The following is a 26,628-nucleotide window of genomic DNA, read 5'->3' as shown; positions in this document are numbered from 1 at the left end:
CTATGCTTTTTATCATTATTTTAGAACGTACTTCTACTTACTAAAAAAAGTTAACTATAAAACAGCCTCAGGCAGGTCCTTTGGGAGGTATTCCAGAAGAAGGACAGCTCAATGCATGTTATTGTCCCCTGAAGATCTTCCAGTGGGACAAGATGTGGAGGTGGAAAACAGTGATACTGATGATCCTGATCCCATGTAGGCCCAGGCTAATGTGTGTGTTTCTGTCTTAGTTTTGAGCAAAAACATTAAAGGTAAATAAATGTGTGTGTGTGTGTATATATATATATATGTATATTTCTTGAGACAGAGTCTCATTTTGTCACCCCGGCTGGAGTGCAGTGGCATGATCTCGGCTCACTGTAAGCTCTGCCTCCCGGGGACACGCCATTCTCCTGCCTCGGCCTCCCAAGTAGCTGGGACTACAGGTGCCCGCAACCATGCCCAGCTAATTTTTTGTTTTAGTAGAGACAGGGTTTCACTGTGTTAGCCAGGATGGTCTCGATCTCCTGACCTTGTGATCTGCCCGCCTCAGCCTCCCAAAGTGCTGGGATTACAGGCATGAACCACCGTACCCAGCCAGTAAAAAATATTTTTTAATAGAAAAATATTATACAACAATGATATAAAGATTTTTTGTACATCTGTACAGTATGTTTGTGTTTTAAGCCAAGTGTTATTACAAAAGAGTCAAAAAGCTTCTAAACATTTAAAAGTTTATAAAGTTAAAAAGTTATAGTAAGCTAAGGTTAATTTATTATTGAAAAGGAAAATATTTTTAACAAATTTAATGTAGCCTAAGTATACAGTATTTATAAACTCTACAGTAGTGTACTGTAATGTCCTAGGCCTTCACATTCACTCCCCACTCACTCACTGACTCACCCAGAGCAACTTCCAGTATCGCAAGCTCCATTCATAGTAAGTGGCCTATGGAGATGTAGCCTTTTCATCTTTTATATAATATTTTTACTGTACCTTTTCTGTTTAGATACGTTTAGACAGACAAATAGTTACCATTGTGTTATAATTGCCTACAGTATTCAGTATAGTAACACGCTGTACAGGTTTGTAGCCTAGAAGCAACAGGCTATGCCATAGAGCCTAGCTGTGTAGTAGGTTATGCCATCCAGGTTTGTGTAAGCACACTATGACATTGCCTAATGATGTTGCCTAATGCATGTCTCAGAATATATCTCTGACTTTAAGTGATGCATGACTCTGTTAACTTTGTACACTTATTCTTACTTTCCTTTGATTCTCAGAAATGTTAGTTATATCATTAATTTTATTTGGTCAAGGTTTAAAACATTGATTTCTACTGTGTAGTTATAATTCCCAAAGTTCTTTAGTCCTAGTTCTACATTTAAACAGATTTTGCAGTCCTCATAATCATTCATTTATCACGGCTTCTCTATTCCATAATGCTTTATTTTGACTTAACCATTGGTTTTCTGAATTTCTTTATGTAGTAGGTTTTTTAATGAAAAGCTCATAGGTGCTGTACTTTCTGAATTCCTGAGAATATTTGCCTGTTGTCTTTGGGCTTGAATGACTTCAGAGACATTGTTCCACAATGCTGTGACATTGAATAATGCTGAGGAGAAGACTTTTCCTTCTGAAGTGCTTGAAATATTTTATCTTTATCCTTGAAGTTTGATAACTTAATCAAGGTATGTGTAGGTATTGATCTTCCTGCACCAATTATTCTTGAAATAAGAATAGGTACCCTAGAGTGCTGCAGAATTAGTTCTTTATTTCAAGGAACTTTTCTGCTGTTTATTTTTGAATACACTTTCCATTGCATTCACTGGGATTTCTACTTCAAGGATACCAAATAATCTTCTGGTAAACAATTTTCTTTTTACTTTTTATCTTCCCTCCATTTAGGCATTGGGAAGAGGGAGAGCCTCTCTCTTTTTTGTAACCTGGAAGTCATCAGTAAATTAATCCAATAAACATCTCTATTAAATGAGTACATTTGTAAAACCAATCAACCAACATCCACTGATGACCTGCTATTCACCATACAATTCATTCGGTCACAAGATTTAGCCCCTGTTCTGTGCCAGACTCTGTGCTGAGTCCCAAGGACTGAGAAGACTTACACCTGGTTTATTAAGCTGTTCTTGCATTGCTATAAAGAAATAACCCAAGACTGGGTAATTTGTAAGAGAAGAGGTTTAATTGGCTTAGGGTTCTGCAGTCTGTACAGGAAGCATGGCACTGGCATCTGCTTCTGGGGAGGCCTTAGGAAGCTTACAATCATGGTGGAAGGTGAAGAGGGTGCAGGCATTGCATATGGCGGGAGCAGGAGCAAGGGAGGTAGGAGGTGCCACACACTTTTAAACAACCAGATGTCATGAGAACTCATTTACTATGGTAAGGACAGCACCACACCATAAGGGATCCACCCCCATGACCCAAACACCCCCGCTAGGCTCCCTACCTCCAATATTGGGGATTACATCTCAACATGAGATTTGGACAGAGACAAATATCCAAACCATATCACCTGGTCTCCACCTCCAGGCCTTGCAGGGTAATGAGAGGACACAGGTACAATCAGAAGATGAAGCAGAATTGAGATGAGCAAGAGGCCCAAGAGCAAAGTAGGGGCTATACTCAAATAAGGCAGTTGATACAGATCTGAAGCATCAGATCTGTAGGGGAATACCAGATCATCAGTGGGAAAGAGAATGAGGAGTCAGTATCTTCAGAATACTAGAATCAGGTTGGGAGTACAGGATGGGTTGGGATGAAGGCCTCAGGATGGTGGTGGTGAATGAGGCAATAGTGCTGGCTGTGCGGCCATGGGGCAGAGAGACCACTTCACAGGTACTTAGACTAAATTGTAGGTCTGAGTCTCCTGAGCCCTTCCCTTGTCCTCCCTCCACAGCGCTCTTGGGAGTATTTCCTCCTCCTGAGCTTTTCTCCATCAGCTGCTTTTCCTAGCAGCCTTGTCCTTGCAGCTGGTTCTGATTTTGTCTCCAGGTTCATCCATCTAGGCAACTTGGAGGCACCTTTCTTATACTTTCCTGTGGGAGAATGTCTATGGTGCTTGTGGGTGGGAGAAGGAAACAAACAAAATAATTTTTCTTTGCACCCCACCTTCTAAAGATGATGTCAGAAGTAAAGTCCTGAGTAAAGAAGAGGCTGGAGTCTGGGAGAAAAAGGACAAAAACATTAACGAGTCTTGAAATCACACTGACTTTTCAAGCTGTGCTCTGCAGCTGTTCTGGTCCCTGTGATCCTGTCCTGGGTAGGACTCACCCTGACCTATCCTTTCTCCAGGGACAAAGTAGCTGGACTGTTGGGAAGATACAACAACTGATGTCTCTGAACCCTGAAAAAGGACAGGCAGAGGAGAGCTCTGCTCTGTATTAGTCAAAACATTTTTGGTTGCACAGGGTAGAAGTTCAGCTCAAACTAGCTGTACCAGTCTAGCAAATAGCAGAAAACAACTCTGACTGGTTTAATCAACAGATAATTTTACCAAAGGATATTAGGTATCTCACGATATCTATATGGGGTCAGAGATCTGGGTCATATGTCTGAGCTCTACTTGCAAGGGAGGTTGGAAAGCAAGTAAAGGCTTCTTCAGTGGCAGGAGAAGGTGGGAAACTCCTCAAACATAGGAAGCTTCTGGGCAGCCAAGATAATGACAACGTCCAACACACCAGCTTGAGTAAACACAAAATTCATTTGTTCACTTAACTGGGATGTCCATGGGGACTGTTTGGCTTCTAATGTGGCTGACCCAAGAATTCAACCAATCATTCTGTTTTGCTCCATCTCTCAAAGATATTTTCCCCATATTGGTTTCATTCTCAGGTAAGTCCTTTCCAGAGTCACATTATAACTTTCATAGGCCCTTGGTACTTTTGCTTTTTGGGTTCCTCCCTCCAAACAACAATATTAAAAATTATATTTTTACAGTTGCATGGGTATAAAGTTGAATATAATCCAGGCTGAACTGTATTTCTTTTCTTCTGATTTTAAAAGAGTTAAAACATTTTCATGGGCTCCTGAAAGTATAGTGGGCCCTAGGCACTTTTCTGCTGTCCCTAATGAATAACTCAGCCCTGGCTCTTTTCCCTGGATGGAGGAGTTGGCCAGTAGCAAATCCTGACTAACAGAGCTTACTCCATCCTTGCAGCTCCTGATCCCAAGTGATGAAAGTGCACAATTGTCTCTCGTATGAAGTATTGGCTCATTTGTGGAAGAATTGCTGCATTCAGGACACGGGAATTTTCTAGTTAGACCGGGTCACGTGCCCATCCTTGAGGTGGTGAACGTGGTGCTGTGTGGTCACCAGCCCCACTGGAATCACACGGAGTTGGCGGAATTGCAGTTCCTAAAAACAAGAGCTGCTGGGCACACAGGAAAGTAATAGGTATCCATTCCAGCACCACAGTGAAGATGTTGAAGGTGGAGAAGAGGTTCACATCATAAATGATCTGACCTTACCAGGAAGTGACTGAACCATTTGGCAGCTATGACCTTCATGTAGGTTTGCCCCTGAGTATCATCTTGGAAGGTGCCAAGCACTTCCTGGCAGGTGGGCTGGAAAGTTTATTTATTTGTTCAGGTACCACCAGTGAATAGGTATAAAATCATAGAGCTAAAGATCCCAGATTGTTAGACTCTTAGACTTAAAATTTTAAGAATTTGGAATCATTGACACTTAGATTCTAAAGATTTTAGCATATTAGTCTCCAAAAGTCTAAAATATCTGAAATCATGGAATTTTAGATGTTTACATTCTTCCCCTTGGAATCTTTGTTTCTAAATTTTAAAACTTTACAATCTCAAACCATAGACCTCAAACCTGAGAACTTTAGAATCTTACACTCTAAGAATGGTTTTAACATAATAGAATATTACGATATTTGAAGGAAAATCTTGAATCTCAGAATCTTGCCTTGGGGGTCATGTGTCTTCCAAATCAGAGAAGCTTGGGCTCAGACCCCTGGTCTCCTGACCCTAGAATCTCTGAGCTGTCAGGGACTTAAAGTCAGGAAAGAACCATATTTGGCAACTCAGACCTTTATAAGGAGGCACTGGGGTGGATGGTGAATTTACAGTCCCAGGGGTCAGTTTCCGTTCTGATTGTCCCATCTTGAACCTGACCTGATCCTTGCCCAGGTACCTCACAGTCTCCCTCAGAGCCTAGAGCCCCAATCTGCCGCACCCCCAACCCATGCCACCCCATCTTCTTAGGGCTGTTTTTTTTCTTTTTATGCCTAGGGTGCCCAAGCCTTCCCTGGTGACCACTCACATGAATAGGATCCCAAACTGGGCAGATGAGCCCATTGGAGAGGACAATAGGTTCCTTCCCCAGACCTTTTCCTAGGGCTCTCTGAGCTTTCTGGAGGCTAGGACTCCTTCTCTGAATATTATGCCTCTGGAACCTAGAGCAGTCATCCAGTAAGATACAGAAATGCCAGTGGAATCTCACAAGGCTCTTGCAAGGTGCCATAGAGCAACTGTTGGCTTTGTCTAGGGTCTGATATTCAGTAGCACCCTAATGTTTCCTTCATACTACTCAGGTCTGATAGCCACCTCTCCATAAGGAGCATTAATTAAGCAGCTTAGGGACAAGAAATTTCCCTGAAACTAGAGATTATTCAAGACAATCTACTGAGAATAAAAGGTAACACAAAATAATATTTACTCCTTGATGTGGTTTGGATCGTGTCCCTGCCCAAATCTCATGTCAAATTATAATCCCCAATGTTGAAAGTGGGGCCTGGTGGGAGGTGATTGGATCATGGGGGTGGAATTCTCATGAATGGTTTAGCACCATCCCCTTGGTGCTGTTCGCATCATAGTGGGTGAGTTCTTGTGAGATCTGGTTGTTTAAAAGTGTGTGGCACCTCCCCCCTCACTCTCTCTCTTGCTCCTGCTCTGGCCATGTAAAGTGCCTGCTCCCCCTTGGCCTTCTGCAGTGATTGTAATTTTCCTGCAGCCTCCCAAGAAGCCAAGCAGATGCCAGTATCATGCTTCCTATATAGCCTGTAGAACCATGAGCCAATTAAACCTCTTTTCTTTATAAATTACCCAACCTCAAGTATTTATAGCATTGCAAGAATGGACTTAATACACTCCTGAAGGTTTTTCTGATGGTCATTAATTTGTTTTAAGCAGAAGTCTTCATAATTATATCTATGCATTTATATTATAATACATATATATTTATTTATATTCTATGTATCAGAAAGATTTGAGATAGCTTTAGAAACTATAGACAAAGTTTTTAAAAAAGGAAAAAACATAACAAAAAATAATTTAGGAGGAGAGAGAAGAACAACTGATATTTTTAGGCACTTGAACAAGAGAGGTGCAAAAGATGAGGAAGCAGCTGAGTTCCTGTCAGCTAAGGCAAAAAAGAATCTAGCTGGATAAGAAACATTTCATTACCCAGCAAAAAAAGGAAAATAGTTTGCTTTTATGTAAAACATTTTTCTTCCACTATCTTTAAGGAGAAAGTTATTGGGCAACACTGAGTAATATTATGGGGATGACATTAAATTAATCAATTCTGCACAATAATATTAAAAGCTAATGCTTACTGAGTGCTTGCTATGTGCTTTCGTCTGTTAGAAATGCAAACCCAGCTGAGTGCAGTGGCTCACGCCTGTAATCCCAGCACTTTGGGAGGCCGAGGTGGATGGATCACCTGAGGTCAGGAGTTTGAGACCAGCCTGGCCAACATGGTGAAACCCTGTCTCTACTAAAAATACAAAAATTATTCAGGTGTGATGGCGTATGCCTATAATCCCAGCTACTTGGGAGGCTGAGGCAGGAGAATCATTTGAACCCAGGAGGCGGAGGTTGCAGCGAGCCGAGATCGCACTACTGCACTCCAGCCTGGGTGACACAGCAAGACTCCATCTCAAAAAACAAAACAAAAAAAGAAAAAAAGAAAAGAAATGCAAATCCTTCAGCACCACCCAAGATCTATGTGATTTAAAAAATCAGGTTAGAGCCCAGGCACCTGTGTTTTCATGAGCTGTCACTATGATTTCTATGCACACTAAAGTTTGAGAACCCCTAGTGTAGAGGATCAGGCACTGAAAGAATGGGCACCCTGGAATTCTGTGTCGCCATGAATCACCCTCCATATCATCAAGCCTCTTGAGGAGAATGGACCTTTGACTTTGTTTTTACTCATTCTTCTTGTAAGGCTAAGGGGAGGGGCACTTAATGAGCGAAGACAGCCTAATGGAAATGAAATGGACCTCAGCCAGGACACTGGGGCTGTAGCTCTAGTTTTTCTTTAATTTCTCTGGTCCTCTGTCTCTGGACATGAGTCTATCCATCCATGCAATGTAGAATCTGATGAAATGTTTGTTCAGAGAGAGGGAGGGAACTAATGGTGAGTGACACCATGGGCCATGGGCTGAATTAATTAAGCCACTCTGTGTCCCAGGCCCTCTGAGAGGTGCTGTGGATACAGAGATGAAAAAGAGACCCAGTTTCCATCCTCACATGGCTTCATTCTTCTCATAAAAACACATATAAGTAACAACAAGGTAATTATAATTCAGTGTGATAAGGGCAGTTGTTGGGAACCAATATACTAGCTAGAAACTGGTTTTCTTTCTCTAGCATAACAATTAGAAAAAAATTTTAATGTTTTTCATGATAGTAACATAAATAAAAAAGTTTATCCTACCAAAAATGACTACCAAGTTTGTTGGAAAAAATTAAAAACTTAAATGAAAGAAGATTCAAATAAACGGGGAGGTATATCAGATAAGTGGGAGGAGTAGCATAATGCAACCCCCTGAAAATTGTGCTGAATTTTTGAGAGAGCTTGCAAACTTACTGCAAAATTTATTTATTTATTTAGAGACAGAGTTTTGCTCTTGTCACCCAGAGTGCAATGACATGATCTTGGCTCATTGAAAACTCTGCCTCCTGGGTTCAAGCAATTCTCCTGCTTCAGCCTCCCGAGTAGATGGGATTACAGGCACCCGCCACCATGCCTAGCTAATTTTTGTATTTTTAGTAGAGACAGGGTTTCACCATGTTAGCCAGGCTGGTCTCGAACTCCTGACCTCAGGTGATCCATCCTCCTTGGCCTCCCAAAGTGCTGGGATTACAGTCATGAGCCACCACACCTGGTCCAAAATTCAAATGAAAGAATAAAGACAAGCAAATAGCTAAGTCAATTTTTAAAAATACCAAAGGATTGAAGAGGCTTCCATTGTCAGCTAGGATAAAAGACATACTTCAAAGCTACAATAATAAAATAGTATTGTTCTGGCATAACAATAGACAAAATAATAATAGAATATAATAGCTCAGAGGTAGATGAGGTGTGTAGGAATTTGATATTGATAAAGATGGTACTATAAAACAATGAGGAAGGACAGATTGTTTTTTAAAAGAAAGATTTTAGAAAAAAATGGCTTCTGGTATGAAGAAAAAGAAACTAATTTCTTCCTTACACTTAAACAGAGAGGAACTCCACATGATTTTAAGATATAAGTTTGAAAAATAAAACTGGGAAGCTAATGAAAAAACTGCTGGGAAATTCCTTTATGATACAAAAAGAAGACTAAAACTCCACAGGCCATAAAGTTTAAATGTGATAGTTTTGACTACATCAAATTAGAGATTTCTGCTCAATGGAGGATAGATTACAAACTGGGAAAACATATTTGCAATTTAAAGTCGACACGGCATGAACATGTGGAAGTTCTGCAAAGCAATACAATAAGATAGAAGATCCAAAGAAATGAGCAAAATTTCTCAATAAGATTTGCAAACGGGGCATGCTAAGTGCTAACAAGTATTTAAAGAGTGTTTATATTTATTAGTAATCAGAAAGGTGTATATTAGGCAGAACGAAGTAGCTCTTTAGCCTGATAAGAACGGCAAAAATTAGAAAACTGGATAATAGCAAGTCTTGCTGAAGATGTGGAAAGATGGGAACTGTTTAGTTCATTACTGCTGGGAGTGTAAATGGCACAGCCATTCTAGGAAACAATCTCAAAGTACAGTCAACTGTCATTACTTACAGTAGTTATGTTTTATAAAGTTGCCGCAAACACTGAATTAGTGAATACTGAATCATTTCTCTAGGGGAAATACAGGATTAGGTTTCTGCAAGCCTCTGGTTACAACATTTTTATCAATCAAACAATGCATAACCTGGTTTTACATATGTTTCTGTTTAAAGATATTGTATTTAACATGTATTATTGATTTGTTGACATTGAAGTCATGGCCAACAGCACTATAACTCAAGCCTGAACACAGCTTATCTAACACAAAATTTTTTTCCCACAAGCCTTCTTGCATTAGAAACACTAGACAGCACTTCAGCACCATGCTTGGAAACATTTTAAACAGTGATGTCACCAACAAAAAGAGCACAAAAATGTGAAAAACCTGGCTCTAAATAGCCCGCCGAAAGGACACTTATTTACAGAGCTGAACCACGAAGGCAGAACGTCATTATGTTCGATCTCAGCTAGGAACATGCTCATAGGGTGACTCAGATTTTTGGCCACTGTGTGCATGTTCGAGAATGACCCTGCGAGCTCTGTGAGTGTTGGGGTTAGCAAGCAGGCAAATTTGCAATCTTCAAACGATGAGGATGACTGTATTTAGCTAAAGGTTATGCATACCCTATGACTAATGTATTTCACTCCTTGGTATATATTTCAGGAAAAAGCTCCATGGGTCTGTAAAGGGACATAACACAAGGACATTCATCAAGACATAAAGGTAGCAAAGAGTTAGAGGCAATTTAGGCGCCCTTCACTAGGAGAAAAGTAAAATGTGATCAAATCATACTATGGAATATTATGTATCAGTTGAAACTAATGAAACTAGATGTATAAATAACAACGTAAAAGTATCTTTTAAAAGTAGAATGAGTAAAAAATGTAAGAAATAAATTGAGACATGAAACAATTCTTTTATTGTAAATTAAAATTACACATACATGCACAAAGCAGCACTATGCTTTGTGCTTACGTGGGAAGGAGAATGAAAGGGGAAAATAAGTAAAACAAGCAAGGGGCCTGCAGAAACTAATGAGTATGCCATGCTCTGAACTCTTTTCCCCTAAAGTCCAAAAAAAAAAAAAAAAAAAAAAAAGTGCCGTAACAGTGGAATTATAAAGTGCTACAGGGCACCAGCTGGGTGTGGTGGTTCACACCTGCAATCCTAGCACTTTGCAGGGCTGAGGTGGGAGGGTTTCTTGAGACTAGGAGCTGGAGACCAGCCTGGTCAACATAGTGAGACTCTCTCTTTCTCTCGTTCATAGGGTGACTGGGAATTTTGGCCACTCTGTGCATATATATATATATATATATGTATGTATGTATTCACACACACAGACACACACACACACACACACACATACACACACGTAAAGAATGACATCTACCTCACATTTCAGAATTAAGAGCCAGGACAGGCTTCTAATTCTCTAATTTCCTGGATGATTCCCTGGAGGAACCTGAATAAAATGTATGCAAGTGAGATGGACAAGGAGGAAAAGTGCTTCAGGAAGAGAGAAGAGTTTGCTAGAGTTTGAAGAGAGAATGAGAACTTGGTGTGTCTGAGAAACTGAAAAGAAATTCAGAATTGCCATGCAAGAGATAATGGCGAGACTTGAGGCCAAACAGATCGTTCAGGACTGGATCAGGGAGAGTCTTTAAGTCACATGGAGGGTGGTAATATGACCAGATCTGTGTGTCAGAAAGCCTGCTCTGGCCACTTTATGTATGGGAACATGGACACGAGATCCGTGAAGAGAATGCTGTGCTCATCCAGAAGAGATCAGATGGTGACATCTGCACCCGGGTCAAGGATGTGGGGATGGAGAGGAGCCAAGGTGTCTAGGGATACCTTCACAACCACCACCTCAGGTTCACAGGGGTGAAAAGACTCCACCAAGTGTATAGGGCTTCAAACTCCCTCTCACCCTTCTTTTTAAGACAAACTGCTCCACTGATTCTTTTTGTAGGTTATTTATTTACTTATTTATTTTAATCGATAAACAAAAACTGTATATATTGGCTGGGCTTGGTGGTTCACGCCTGTAATCCTAGTGCTTTGTGGAGCAGAGGCGGGCAGATCACTTGAGCCCAGGAGTTAGAGACCAGCCTGGGCAACATGGCAAAACCTCATCTCTTTTTATTAAAAAAAAATGAAAAAAAAATTAAAACTCTATATATTTATGGTGTACAACATGATGTCTTGAAATATGAATACATTGCAGAATGGCTAAATCAAACTAAGTAACATGTATATGACCTTAAATACTTATTTTTTGTAGTGAGAACACAAAATCTATTCTTTTTCAATTTTTAAGTATACAATACATTGTTATTAATTATAGTCATCATGTTGTACAATAGATCTCTTGGACTTATTCCTCCTGCTTAGCTGAAATTTTGTATCCTTTGATTGATATCTTCCCAATCCACCCACCCTCCCTCCCCTAGTCGCTTCCACCGATTAGGTGCCCCTGTTAAATCATATGATTGAACTCATGCATTTCCCTCTGGCCACAGCTAGTTTGGTCCAGAGCCAGCATCTGACAAAAAGCAGCCAACTCCCAGGCTATCCGTGACCTGTGATCTATGGCCTGGCTTGAAACTATTTAACTTTAAAAAATTATGGTACATATACGTAACATAATATTTACCATTTAACCATTCTTAAGTGTAGAGCTCAATGGCATTAAATACATTTACAATGTTGTCCAACCATCACCACTATCCATTTCCAGAACCTTGTAGTCATCCCAAACAGAAACTCTGTATTTATAAAACAATAACTTCCCATTCTCCTCTCCCCTCAGCTCCTAGTAACCATTGTTCTACTATCTGTCCCTACGAATTTGATTATTCTAAGCACCTCATGTAAGTGAAATAATATAATAGTTGTCCTTTTGTGTCTGGCTTATTTCCTTTAGCATAATGTCTTTAAGGTTCATCCATGTTGTAGCATGTATCAGAATTTCATTCCTTTTCAAGGTTGAATAATATTCCATTTAGTGTATATACCACATTTTGTTTTTCCATTCATCTGTCATTGGATATTTAGGTTGTTTCTGCCTCTTGATTATTGTGAATAATGCTGCTATGAACATAAGGATAAAAACATCTCTTCAGGACCCTGCTTTCAATTCTTTTGGATATATAACCAGAAGTGGAATTACCGGGTCATGTGGTATTTATGTGTTTAATTTCTTGAGGAACTGCCATATTGTTTTCCATAGCAGCTGCACCATTTACATTCCTACTAATAATGCACAAGCATTCCAATTTCTCCACATTCTTATCAACACTTATCATTTTCTGATTTATTTTATTAATAATAATTTTATTATTAAATATTTTATTATCATTATAAGTTATTATGTCATTATAATAATATAATATTAATATTATATAATATATATATAACATATACTAATGTAATAAAGTTATTATATGATGTGTTAATATAATAATAATAATTGATTATTATTTTATTAATAGTTATTATTGATTATCTGTTATTATTTTATTAATAATAATTATTAATTATTATCAGATATGTGATTGGCAAATATTTTCTCCCATTCTGTGGATTGTCTTTTCACTCTCTTGATAGTGTCCTTTGATGTACAAAAATTGAGGCAATTTTTTCTTACTTGGGAAATACGGAGAGACTACCAATTAGCAGGTATAGCTACAAGTGAAAAACGTTGTTGTTGCTATGATTTCATGTCTACTCGGATAAATGTTTAGGAGAAACCACAGGAAAATATTGAGTGAGGGTAGAACTAGCCTGAGATTCCATATCACTACAATTCACTTAACATGTGATTAATTCTTTGTTCATCTAGAAGGGGAGCTGAAGATGAAAAGATGTCATGATCTGGGGACACAGCAAACCAAAGCCCTGACCTGAAACTGAAATTGGTACCAGAAGGGAGGTTGTGAACAGATAAACCCCAGACAGAACTTTGGTAGTAACACAGGAGTACTTTGGGAATTGTTTATTGGGTGGTGGTGGAGTCGACAGTAAAAAAATTTCCCCTCTACATCCTTAGGTTAAATTCTGATAGTGCATGGAACTCTAGGGCAAGGCGACTTACTAGGCTACCTCCTTTAGACCTTAAGGATGTGGTCCCACTGACATTTAGACATCAGTTTCAAGGAGCTGGAAATAAATGTCTTGCAAAATTAGTAATGTTTAGATAAAAGAACATGAATCCCAATCCCAGCTGCCCAGGGTCAGTAAACAAGGAAACTCAGAGACTTCATATCACCCTGTTTTGGGAAGCCCTTTCTGACCATAGCAGGATCTCTGAGATCACAGAAAGCTGAGTCCAGGAACAAATCATATCCTTTGTTGAATTGCACCCATTGAGGTCCCATTTACATTGGGTCTTATGCAATGGGAGAATGGTTAACAGTATTGCCTTGATTGACAAAAACTGGGACTCTAGAAATTGGAATGAGGCTATCTGTGAAGAGCCAACGATGAGGATATTTGTCACCTGGGTTCCCCCTTAACACTTTTCATTGCTCTACATGTCCCTCAATGGACAAACCTGACAGGTCTTCAAGAGGAAATTTGCCACAGGAGAAGGGAATAAGGAGACTGGGCTTGCCGCTTGGGGCAGGAAGAGGAATATCTAGGACCATACTTCGAGAAAGGGTGGTGGCCCCAGGAACAGCATACCTCTGATAAGGAGAAACTTCTCCACTCAGCCACCCAGTGTCTCTACTTAGCCACCGTGGGGAAACTATGGTGTGCTGAGAATTAAAATAACTACTGCTTTTTACCCAAACAGGTGTGCTAAGGGACACTGCTTGCCTGAGCATAAGCTGCGTGAGGGGCATGCTCTGCTTCTAGGGCATCACGCAGGTCTAGATAGCAGAGGCAAATTTCCTGTGTGACTGGTTTTGAAAATCAGTGGTGGCAGTGAATTTTCAAGCAACAAGGATTGAGATGTGAGCGGTTTCAGAGTTTTTCTATTGAGGGATATTTCTATCTAAGTTGCTATTTCACCAAAAAGGGCAAGAATAATTCATATCCAATAGCCAGCAATGCTAGGGATTTTCAGAAACATCGAAAGAAGAGATCCAAGGGAAAAGACAGAGTTTCTTGTTAATCAAATACTTGGAATCTCCAAGAATCAAAACTGTTTGAATTAATGGTAATGTGACCTCAATTATATTCACAGTCTTGTGAAATTTGGGGTTCACATCTTAAAATTAAATTTAAAAATCCTATTCTTTTTTTCTATGAATTAAGAAAAAAATTATTATTTGATTACAATGGAGGACTACCTAGGACTATATTTTGAGATTGAGTGTTCTGACTACTGGGCTTTCTAAATTTGCCATTTTTCCCCTCTATGTTATTGATGTTTATGAGAGAAGATGAAGTTATTTCTTTGAATCAGGGTTTCCTAGCATTCTTTGGCTACTGGGGACATGCAATCTTGGTGATGGCTGCTTTGACATCCTTGTTCCTCAGTGTGTAGATGAGAGGGTTGAGAACGGGTGTGAGAATGGCAAATACCACATTGCCCATGATGTGGAAGTCGAGGGGCAGGTCAGCCCTGTAGGCCACATAGGCTAAGGCAATGGATGAGTAGTAGGTGCCCACCACCAGGAGGTGGGAGCTGCAGGTGGAGAAGGCTTTGGAGCGTCCTTCTTGGGAGTTGATGCGAAGCACCGAGGTCAAGATGTGGGCATAGGAGAGAAGCACCAGGAGAAGGGGGAGGAAGGACACCACCATGGCGATGCAGAAGCCCATGAAGGTCTGGGGGGTAGTGTCAGAGCAGGAGGCCTGGACCACAGCCAAGTGGTCACAGAAGCAGTGGTAGATGTGGGCAATGCTGTCAAATGCCATCTGGGAGGTCCTTACTACTGCTGGGATGGGCAGGAGGAGGGCAGTGAGCCAGGCACTGGTTGCCAAGACAGCGTTGGTCTGTGGGGTCATGAGGACAGGGTAGTGCAGTGGGCGGCAGATAGCCACATAGCGGTCATAGGCCATGACCACCAGGATGAAGGCTTCTGAGCAGGAGAAGCTGTGGAACAGGTACATCTGCAGGAAGCAGGCAGGGAAGCTGAGGAAGCGGTCCCCAAGCAAGAATAGGGACAGCATCTTGGGGACAGTGGTTGTGGTGACAAGAATGTCCAAGGTGGAGAGGTTGATTAGGAAGAAGTACATGGGCTTGTGGAGGCTGGGCTTTGCCACCACAGTCACCAGGATCAAGGCATTACCCATCAGGATGAGCATGTAGAGGAGGAGAAAGACAAAGAAAATAGGAAGGAAGAGGCATTTTGGCAGAGAGGGGATGCCCATAAGGTAGAAGATGGTTGAGGAGTCCCCTGATCCATTACAGGTGATTGTTTCCATGGTGGGTTAAACCTGGAGGCTCTGAAGTTGAGTACTGGGAACACCTGGGAACCAGGCCCATCTGGAAGCCAAAACAACCAGAGCTTCTGTAAGGAGAATTACTAAATGATCACTGTATAATAAATAGATGATGGACTCGATCTTATCTCAAAATTCTTCATCCTATCCCAGAATTCTCTTTCCTTTTTAAATCAAGTATGGAAAAAGTACCTACAATATATAAATCATGTGTTATTTGTTATTAGTAGACAACTTAGTGGGGCTGAAGAAAGACATTAAGCAATGAATCACATAATTATTTAATTGCAATTGTGTTAAGTGCTTTGGAAGAACTTCTAGTCCACTTTTCCATGTTCCATGTGATTATTTTGGGGATATCAGATCTCTTAAACCAGAACACCAAGTTCCTTTTTCTTTTGGCATTTGCTTTAAGTTTTTTTAAAATGGCATCTTTGTTACCACATCGAATAGGGAGGGCTGATGTCTCCCAGGTTTACTGCAACATGCTGTCTTTCCATCATAATTATTAACTAGGGAATGGCTCCTTTCTCTCTTGTTTGCTTGGTGCAGTGGTTCTGCTGTTTCCATCTAAGCTGAGTTCTCTGTATCCTGTCTCTGACTGTGGGGCTCTTTGTTATGTTACCGTGAAGGGAGTGACACTGGAATGCTCTTGGTAGGAAGAGTCATTCCAGACTGGGTTCCTGATAATGGCTTCTTCCACAGCTGGGCAACAACAGAGACAGTCTCTGTAACTCCTTTGAGCTTCCCTCCCTGCTGGCTGCTGCAGCTCAGCTGTGCTCCTGTTTGACCACTGCATTCCCACCACCCAGCAGGCTTCTCTGCTTCTTTGCTAGTCAGAAAGTGTCATGGTAACCTGGGAAAACTTGGGAGGCATGATTGATAGAAAAGAACCACCTGGAAATCTGTTTGTAGTAGCTGCTCCGAGTCAAAAGAACCCCTTTTGGAACCAGGAATGAGTGCTTCATCCCACAAACACGGGGATTTTGAGCTGAAGGAAAGTACTGATTCACCCTCTACTTTAGGCTTGTCTCTTGCGCTAAAGGATCCCCGGCACAAGTCTTTGTTGACGTTTGTATTACTGTCTCATTAATCCCAATGATTCAGGAGCAGTTTCCACTATTTTTCCCAAGTCACTTCTAATTTCCCATTCCTCTAATGAAATATCTTTCATGGATAAAATCACTAATGTAAAAAATGGAAAAGATGTTTATTTTCAAGTCCAAATAATTTACCCCCCATAGTCCAGAGGCTGCTCACAGAAAGGCTAGGGGCTTTCCCGGGTGCCACGGACAGCTGGCTGCGGAGCCAGAAACACTGCCAGGACAGGGTTCTTTCTTCTATACATGTTTCCTGAAGAATACAGAAGTCCAAGTTTCCAAGGGGAAGTCTTTTAAGACAAAGGTTTCTATTTCCCTTTTTTGTTTTCTAGTTGATAACATCAAACAAAACTAAATTTCAAATTTTCCTCTGGGTTTCTATACGGTAGGTACTAAATCACTGTCTAGCAATGTAAATGCTCCTTTAAAATAATGTCGCAAGACCTGGCAAGAGTGAACTTGCTTTGTCCCAAGTTGAGAAGGTTATCCCTCAGTTAACCAGAACCCTGTCCCAACAGATTCAGTAGCTAGGTTGTCCTCATACCCAAAGTGGGCAACTGCACTTCCCTGGACATTGCTGCACTCAGAGAGTGAGTCATGGGCTGACTGTCCCCACATTAGGCTGAGTTGGGGGTCTGAGGGACAGAAACTCAGAAGGTCAAAGCTAGAGGGGCCCTTGGAGGCCATCCAGTCCAGCTGCCCCTCCTCCTCTCTCCTGTATCCACTGCTTTGCAGAAGGAGACATGGATGCTGAGACCCCCTGGTGGAGAGACAGCCTGAGGCTTTTCACAGCCAGGTGGTGCTGGACTACCCAACAGGCAGACCAGGCTTGGGTCACCAGCAAAGCAGAGGCACCAAAAATACTTCCTGAGAGAATTTAATATGTATTTTTTCAAAGCACCGTTCAACTAGCCCATCATAGGAAATATCAGAATTTGGCTGGACTTTCTGTACAATTTAGAGTTATTTTATTCTGAATTACTTGCTATCTCTAAGTAATGCAGCCCTGTGCTTAGGGCTAAAAGGACACTGTTTCCCAGGGCACAGAACTTGTCCAGCAGACCTTTCCAGTTAGGTTTGTCTATGAGTCAGTTACAGTGCTGGTGGGGGAGAGAAAAGGACAGAAAAACTGATCACCCGAATGTCATCCTGCACTTTCTGTACATCATCTCTCCCCATCAGACAGCCCTGCAAGGAAGTGCTTATGCCCCTTCAACTAATGAAGAAACTGAGGGTCAGAGAAGGCCAGGCCCTCCTTCAGGGTCACAGTTGGTGAGGGGTGAGAGCTCCTGGTGCCTGGCAGCCCACAGTCCTGCCTCCTGGGCCAGCTCTGACACTCTCTTTCTGTGACTGTGGGGCTCTGAGTCTTGATTTTCTCATCATACAGGGAGGGGTTTGAGGAAATCATCTCTGAGAGGTTTCCAATTCAATGAGCCATTTTCTGAGTGTCCCTCTGCGTTTTGCAGAGTGGAGGTTCAGGACAGATGTCACATGACCCACGCCTCTAAGGGAGAGGATGAGGGCTCTCGCACTGAGGGAACACCGCAGCAGAACTGGGTTCTTGACCTTCATTATGTCATGTGCACCTTAGTGGTTATGTGTGTGGACTCAGGAGTCAATCCCTGCTTCTAACTCCAGCTGTGTGACATTGAGCAAGTCACTTTCCCCTCTCTGAACCTTTTGCCCCTGATCTGTGACCTCATGGGGTTTTCTTTATGTAGAGAACGCTTAGATATGCTTACAAAGAGCCCGGAACATGGAAGAGCACAAAGTTTGCTAGTGTTTCCAGTGGTTCCTGCTGTTAACAGTCTTTTCTCCCTGCAGGAAGGCCTTGGCCAAGAAGATTTGAATCCCGTCTGTAAGTGCATTCATTGCCCAGGCCTGTCAGGATATCTGGCCAAAGGTCTCATAGCCCGGGCATGCACGTGGATCCCAGGCACCTTCCAACCTGGATCCTGGGTGCCTGCTCTGTGCATACTAAATCTGTCTTCCTGACCTCTGGCCCAGGTTTGTAGTCCCTGGACACCCTGTCCCTGTCTTTCCATCCCAGATTTCTCTGCCTATCTCTGGGCACCCCATCTCCAGCAACGTTCACCTGTTGAGCCTGCTGCACACTGGTATCTCCTGTGTTCCTCCATGAGAGACCTTGGAGGAGGTGGCAGGCTGGGGCTGAGCCATGGCCCATTAAACCCTCAGGCCCCTCTTTTCTGGCAGGCCTCCTGGGGTACTTTCTCTCAATGGTGCTTCCATGGCACACCACACTCACCATCCCTCAGGGATCAACTCCCTGGCATCTCCTTCAGCTTGTATGTGATAGAAGTAGTATTTGTCCCTGGGCTTTGCAAATAATAACAAGATCATTATTAACAGCCCTCAAGGGCCCAAAACTTTACACCAATGGTGTAGCCTTTATCCTCATTATCCTCTCTGATCCTCACAATAGCAGAGAAGACAGGAATTAACAATAGGGTATACAGTAAGTCCAAGAGAAAGAAAACGAGGTCTAGGAAGTGAAACAGCTGGTCCATTTTAACATTGATGGCTAGAGGAAGAGCTGGAATTTAGACCTAAGGCTTTATTCCCTGCCTAGTGCCTTGACTGCTGCAACAGAAGTATATAATAATCAAGAAGATGGGGCCTGGAGCTATTAAATATTAAAGATTCTCCTTTATTGGTTTGCTGGTTTTCCACTTACTTTTCTAAATGTACACAGAAGTGCTAATATGCACTTCAGAGAAGTGCTTGGTTCCAGAAATACCTCCTCTTCCTCCCATTACGTAGTCACAACCCTGGTTTCTCTTTCTAATCAGATGTATGCGTTGTACCCTTCTTTGCCAGTTAATTCAGTGGCATGGGGAGACCCAAAAGTTCAGGTGGCAATCTCCACTTCCAGTTCAATAGATCTATTCCATGCTTAGGAACTAAAATACATAAACTGGCAGAATCCAAAGTTAGGGAGGAGGAAGCACGTACTTTGATTCTCCTTTTTTATTTTTTTCCCCCCAATTCCCTTTCAGGTTCTATGTATTTTAGAACTGGGTTCTTAGGGGTAATAAGAGGAAGCACTACCACTTCCTACCTTGGTTCTCAGACCTGTGTATTCTGGCTAGACAGGAAACTGCTCTAAATATTGAATACTGGTTACAAGTATGTATTTCAGCTTACAAGACAGCACCCAAGCCCTTTGAGGCATTATCATTCAGCCAACACCCAAAACTGAGTCTCAATAAGTCATTATTCTAGTCTAGCAGGCCACCTGCTTCTGAGTGATGGGGTGCATTGTAAGATCAGCGATTCCATGGGCATGAGACTTACTGCTTCACTTATTTTGCCTTAAAATTGACTTTTTTTTTTGTCAAAAACATGGCCATATGGGATAGTATCATGATGAATAAGGCATTTATTAAATCTATAGAAAGTGGTAACAGAAGAAACATTGTGAGTAAGAAAGGCAAATTCATATCCAGTATAGGTTTCTATTCCAATAAAGATAAACCACTGCCCCGTCAATGATGGAAGGGATCCAGTGTGTTCATCCTGTCACCCATAGCTGGCCAGTTTCCTTGGCCAATGGTTCATATCATAGACTCAGTGTTGGTCTTTGTTGCTGACATATTGGATATATAGCAGAAGCTAAGCCAGACCAGCCTTTATGAATCCATGCACAACTTCCTTCCTTGTCACTGTGCCTTTTATTCATGAATCTATTGAGCAAACACTGAAGCATCTAGGAAAGAGAGTCTAACTGATTTTCATGGATGGATCATCTTGTTTACCTGATTTTGCCTACTCTTATTGATTTTGGAGAGCTTTTTCTGCCATGATACCCTCTGGTAAATAGTCACATGGCACACAAATATCTTCACAATCTGTACCCATTCTTAGAGGCCTACCACCTTAAATCTTCTCCATACCTCCTCTCCACCAATCTTCTTTCTAATTACTTGAATGTCCCAGCAAAACCATTAGCATTTGCCCATACTCTGTTATGGATCCATACCTCTTTCCATTTCACTTTTCAGGTGAGATGAACTTACCAGGGTGAAAAAACAGATGCACTGCCAAGGGTTCTGCCCACTGGCAGGATTTACCTTGTTGGCGATCCTTCGGGGCCCTCCTAAATGGGGCTGCAATGCAGCAGCAGTCCACTCAGGTGGCCCCAGCATATTTTGAAGAAACATTTGTAAACCAGGTTTGAATGTTTTTATTCGTCAGGGAATTGGTTATAGGGAACTTCCCATGAGATCATATGTTAGAGTTGATGGAAAGTTGCCAACACAGCAAGACTGGGTGTCATGGGAGTGTGAGCTGCCTACTCACTCAATTTAATAGCTCCTTCGAGATCTGCTTGAGCCTAATAGAATAACATTTATTACTTCCATTTGAAGAAGGGATGTTTCTGTACATGTTCAATTTTATATTTGGTTTGTTCAAATTAATATCCAACTCATAAGCAACAGTGTGGGACTCATATTCATTCAGTGTTCCCTGGTCAGCCATTCAGTCTGCTCCAGGGCCAGGCACTATTTTTCAGAAGGAGAATAGTTAACTACAGAAAAAAGCATGAATTTTCTCTAAAATTCAAGTGGGCTGCGCTGTGATTCAATAGTGTATTTTACCTCAAAAATTCAAAGGGAGCCAGGCGTGGTGGCTCATGCCTGTAATCCCAGCACTTTGGGAGGCCGAGGTGGGTGGATCACTTGAAGTCAGGAGTTCGAGACCAGCCTGACCAACATGGTGAAACCCTGTCCCTACTAAAAAAATAAAAAATTAGTCAGGCATGGTGGCACACACCTGTAATACCAGCTACTTGGGAGACTGAGGCAGGATAATCACTTGAACCCGGGAAGCGGAGGTTGCAGTGAGCCAAGATTGTGCCATTGCACTCCAGCCTGGGCAACAAGAGTGAAATTCCATCTCAAAAAAAAAAAAGAAAGAAAAGAAAATTCAAAGGGGACTTTTAAGTTTTGAGTATGACAGTGTGGTTTGTCTGGGACTAAACTTTCTGCCAAAAACAACCGTAAAAGCTGGACAAGATGTAAAACAATGGTCTGAAGACCTCAGAGAGCAACCAATGGCAGGTCTTGAAGGACTGCAGTCCTTGAGAGGGGAGTCACATGAGGCTAGTTCCACCTGACTCCAGCTTTTTATCCTAAGGTATTTCCCAGCTTGCAGGATGGCAAAGTAGAGCCCAATTAGGAAACACAAGCCCCACTGTTTGGAGTTTAGGTTACCAAAGTGACTGGAACTTAAGAAGCAAATTCTAGGAGAGGATGACAGTGCAGAGAAGGAACACCAAAACCTGTGTACAGATTACCTCTTGTCATTGACCAACTCCTAAGGTGCGTATATGCAGGGAAAGACTCAAAGAACCCAGAAGAATACAGCATCTGGGAAGCCAGAGAGCTTCAGAAAGACTGTAATAGCCACATGATGTTGGAGATTCAGTGGTTGGAGTTTAGCCCCATGCAAATGGAGGGGCCATTGTAAGCACCCCAGAATTTCAGTTGAGACCCTGGAAATTCCAGGCTTTAGAATTACGGCTAAACCCTAAAAGTAATAGCAAAATTGAAATAAACATGACATAATATAACCTAAAACCAAGCCACAACAAGGCAATCCATTAGTACTCTTTGCTAGAAAAACATAACTCTTTCTGGAAAAAACTGAATTATCCAGAGCTTTGAATTTTAAAAATTTTTGACGTCAGGTAACCAATCAAAAAATATGAGTCATGGTTAAAACAAAATAAAATGAAAGATCAAATGAACAAAAACAAGAGGAGAAAAAGAGAGTAGAAGCAAATACACAGATAATTCAGATACAGTTATCGGGCAGGGACCTTAAAATAACTATGATTAATAAATATATTACAAAAAAGAGGAAAAGATAAATAAAATATGAGAAATGGAGAGTTAAAGAGAGAACTAGAATCTATAGAAAGATGAATAAGGCCGGGTACGGTGGCTCACGCCCAAAATCCCAGCACTTTGGGAGGCCAAGATGGGCGGAGCACCTGAGGTCAGGAGTTGGAGACCAGCCTGACCAACATGGAGAAACCCTGTCTCTACTAAAAATACAAAAATTAGCTAGGCGTGGTGGCGTGCGCCTGTAATCCCAGTTACTCAGGAGGCTGAGGCAGGAGAATCGCTTGAACCCGGGTGGCAGAGGTTGCAATGAGCTGAGATGGCACCATTGCACTCCAGCCTGGGCAACAAGAGCGAAACTCTATCTCAAAAAAAAAAATTTTTTTTTAAAGAAAAAAGACTTACATATGCCTCCAAATCCAGAAAAAAATGCAAATTTTTATTACTGAGCCCCCTGACATATCTAATGCTTCCCCCCACATATCTTTGGCTTTATATTCTTTGATTGTCTTTCAATGTGTCAGTAATTTTATAAAATAATTATTTAGCAAAGAAAATAGAAATATTACTGGGCATGATGACCCATGCCTGTAATTCCAGGACTTTGGGAGGCAGAGGTGGGTGGATCATCTGAGGTTGGGAGTTTAAGACCAGCCCGACTAACATGGCAAACCCTCATCTCTACTAAAAATGCAAAAATTAGCTGGGTATGGTGGCATGACCTGTAGTCCCAGCTACCCGGGAGGCTCAGACATGAGAACCGCTTAAACCCAGGAGGCAGAGGTTGCAGTGAGCAGAGATCTCACCACTGCAACTCCAGCCTGGGCAACAGTGTGAGACTCTGTCTCAAAAAAAAAAAAAAAAAAAGAAAGAAAGAAAAGAAGAAAAGAGAAATATAATTCAGCTGTTCCTATCAGCATGGTTGCTTGATAATTATTATTTTTAAATTAAAATACTGAATTTTATTTCACATGTATATTTTTGTCTCCCCATCATTTCCATGTCTGACCACCACTACTACTATGTCCTATCATAACATTCCATACATACTTAAAACCAAGCAAAGGGTGGAGTTCCATCTTTAAAAACTAAACAGGCATTTTGGACAAAACATTCTTGGCAATGGAACCTGGACAACATTTATCAAACACAGCAGGGGAAGTTCTCATTCTGCATCATAAAAAGGACAGTCAGATATCAACTGTTACAGAAATGAAATAAGACAGAGTCTCGCTCTTGTTGCCCAGGCTGGAGTGCAGTGGCACAATCTTGGCTCACTGCAACCTCTGTCTCCTGGGTTAAAGCAAGTCTCCTACCTCAGCCTCCTGAGTAGCTGGGATTAAAGGCATGCACCACCATGCCCGGCTAATTTTTGTATTTTTAGTAGAGACTAGGTTTCACCATGTTGGCCAGGCTGGTCTTGAACTCCTGACCTCGTGATCTGCCCACCTAAGCCTCCGAAAGTGCTGGGATTACAGGCGTGAGCCACCACGCCCGGCAACAAAAAATTTTTAACAAATTGCTTAAACTATTTTCTTCAAGAGACTTCCTCCACTGCCAGAGATCTTGAATAGCCTCCTGGCCAGTCATTTGAAAGCAATTCTTCACATAACTGATGAACTTGGCTTCCACTTTGGGAAGAGAACCACCTTTTTCTATACTTGCTTGCATTTTTGCTTTAACGTCTTCTACAGAACTAGGTCCTTTTGGTGTTTTTAGGAGTTTTTTCCTGTTTTTTGTTGGTGTTGATGACGGTTTTGAGTCTTTTCCATTCTGATTTGACTTTTGTGCATTTTTGGCTGGAGTATCTTGTATAGATTTCTTCACTGGTGCTTTTTCTTCAGTTTCCCCATCATCAGCATCATCATCATCATCACCCTCCTCTTCATCATCATCATCTTCTTCAGCAGCAGCAAGTTTTACTTTTTTCTGTGGAATCTTGCTACCACCTCCAGGGGCAGACTGCTTTCTAGATATACTCAGGAGTTTCACACCCTCCTCCTCTTCATCTTCTGACTCTGCATCTTCCTCCACAGCTACTAAGTGCTGCCCACTAATATGTATTGGCCCTGAACCACACTTCAACCATAAGGTGGTGTTATTGCAAAGCCCCCAAGGAAAACCGTTGGCTGTACAGACATTTTCAAAGTTGCCAATGTTACCTTAATTGGACTGTCTTCGCAATTCATTGCCTCTGCTTCAACAATGTGCAATTCTTCCTTTGCACCAGTCCCTAAACTGACCGTTCTTAAAGATAACTGGTGCTCATTTTCATCATTATCCACCTTAAAGTGATAATCTTTGTCGGCCTTTACTTCCCAACTGAAAAGATAGTTCTGGGGCCTCAGGGGCACATGTGTAGGTCCATCGAATCTGCCAATGAGTGGCGGCACGCCGTTAGGTGGGAGAGAAGGCAGAGAGAGATAAACAACCACTGCTCAAGAGAACAGCTGCGCAGGATGGAATCACACCAGGGCAATAATTATTATTGATAGTTGGGATTAATAACACATGGGATTTTCTGTGTTTTTTTTTTTTCTTTAATTTCCAACTTTTAAGTTCAGGGGTATGTGTGCAGATGTGGAGGTTTGTTACATAGGTAAACAGGTGCCATGGTGGTTTGCTGCACAGATCATTCCATCATCTAGGTATTAAGTCCAGCATCCATTGGATCCATTGGTTATTCTTCCCAGTGCTCTCCCTCCTCCCACCCCACCAGCCTCTGACAGGCCTCAGTGTGTGTTGTTCCCCACCATGGGTCCATGAGTTCTTATCATTCAGCACCCATTTATAAGTGAGAACATGCGGTATTTGGTTTTCTGTTCCTGCGTTAGTTTGCTGAGGATAATGGCTTCCAGCTCCATCCATGTCCCTGCAAAGGACATGATCTCATTCCTTTTTATGACTGCATAGTATTCCATGGTGTATATGTACCACATTTTCTTTATCTAGTCTATCATTGATGGGCATTTAGGTTGATTTACTGTGTTTGCTATTGTGAATAATACTGCAATGAACATACACATGCATGTATCTTTATAATAGAATGATTTATATTCCTTTGGGTATATTCCCAGTAATGGCATTGCTGGGTCAAATGGTACTATTATGCCTCTAGGTCTTTGAGGGATCACCACACTGTCTTCCACACTGGTTGAACTAATCTACACTCTGATCAACAGTGTAAAAGTGTTTCTTTTTCTCTACCACCTTGCCAGCATCTGTTGTTTTTTGACATTTTGGTAATAGCCATTCTGATTGGTGTGAGGTAATGTCTTATCATGGTTTTGATTACATTCCTTTAAGGATCAGTGACGTTGAGCTTTTTTTCATACATTTGTTGGCCACATGTATGTCTTCTTTCGAGAAGTATCTGTTCATGTCCTTTGCCCACTTTTTTCTTTTTTTTTTTTTGAGACAGAGCCTCGCATTGTCGCCCAGGCTGGAGTGCAGTGGCATGATCTTGGCTCACTGCAGCCTCCGCCTCCCAGGTTCAAGCGATTCTTCTGCCTCAGCCTCCTGAGTAGCAGGGACTGCAGGCGCCTGCCACCACACCCAGCTAATTTTTTGTATTTTTAGTAGAGACAGGGTTTCACCGTGTTAGCCAGGATGGTCTCCATCTCCTGACCTCGTGATCCACCCACCTTGGCCTCCCAAAGTGCTGGGATTACAGGCATGAGTCACCGTGCCCGGCCCACACCCAGCTAATTTTTTGTATTTTTAGTAGAGATGGGTTTCACCATGTTGGTCAGGCTGGCCTCGAACTCCTGCTTTGTCCACTTTTTAATGGGGTTATGATTTTCTTCAATGTATGCTATAATAAAAAGCATAAAAAAATTATTATGCTATAATAAAAGAAATAATTTTAATATTCTTTCATTTCCACAGTTACCTGACCTAGATTAGACAAGTATTAGGGCTTTAACTTTCTTTTTGGTGTCAAAATCTGGTGTTGGCATACCTTTTCTCTAATTTGAACTGGTATTGCTTATGTTTGATACAGCATTAAGGAATTTGATGATTTTTGTTTTCACAATAATGAAATTAAATTCATAAAAATGAAATTAATTAATGTCCTTTTTCAGATAAATGACATTAAGTGCAATAATTTTATTTATCATAAAGATTTTGTACATCATTACAACATCATGTCGTAATGTTATAACGTGTATAAACATTAAAAATCAACTTAAAAAAACACAATCCCATTTATAATAGCCACACACAAGCACAAGAAACCTAGGAATACA

The 26,628-nt window shown here is 41.4% G+C and overlaps 2 protein-coding genes and 1 pseudogene across 2 annotated transcripts in view; 1 reads left to right on the top strand and 2 right to left on the bottom strand.

Moving 5' to 3' along the window:
* SLCO2B1 (solute carrier organic anion transporter family member 2B1) overlaps positions 1-26,628 on the top strand; it is a 165,272-nt gene that overhangs the window by 14,863 nt on the left and 123,781 nt on the right. The gene's annotated exons all lie outside the window — the stretch shown is intronic.
* LOC100997520 (olfactory receptor 2AT4-like) lies at positions 14,247-15,393 on the bottom strand. The gene has a single exon (XM_031653104.1). It carries the CDS (start codon positions 15,391-15,393, stop codon positions 14,452-14,454), a length of 942 nt encoding a protein of 313 aa, XP_031508964.1. The 3' UTR covers positions 14,247-14,451.
* LOC100998569 lies at positions 23,907-26,528 on the bottom strand (annotated as a pseudogene).

Source organism: Papio anubis, chromosome 12 (genome assembly GCF_008728515.1).
Source record: "Papio anubis isolate 15944 chromosome 12, Panubis1.0, whole genome shotgun sequence".
NCBI lineage: Eukaryota > Metazoa > Chordata > Mammalia > Primates > Cercopithecidae > Papio > Papio anubis.
This window is presented reverse-complemented; position numbering and strand designations above follow the sequence as displayed.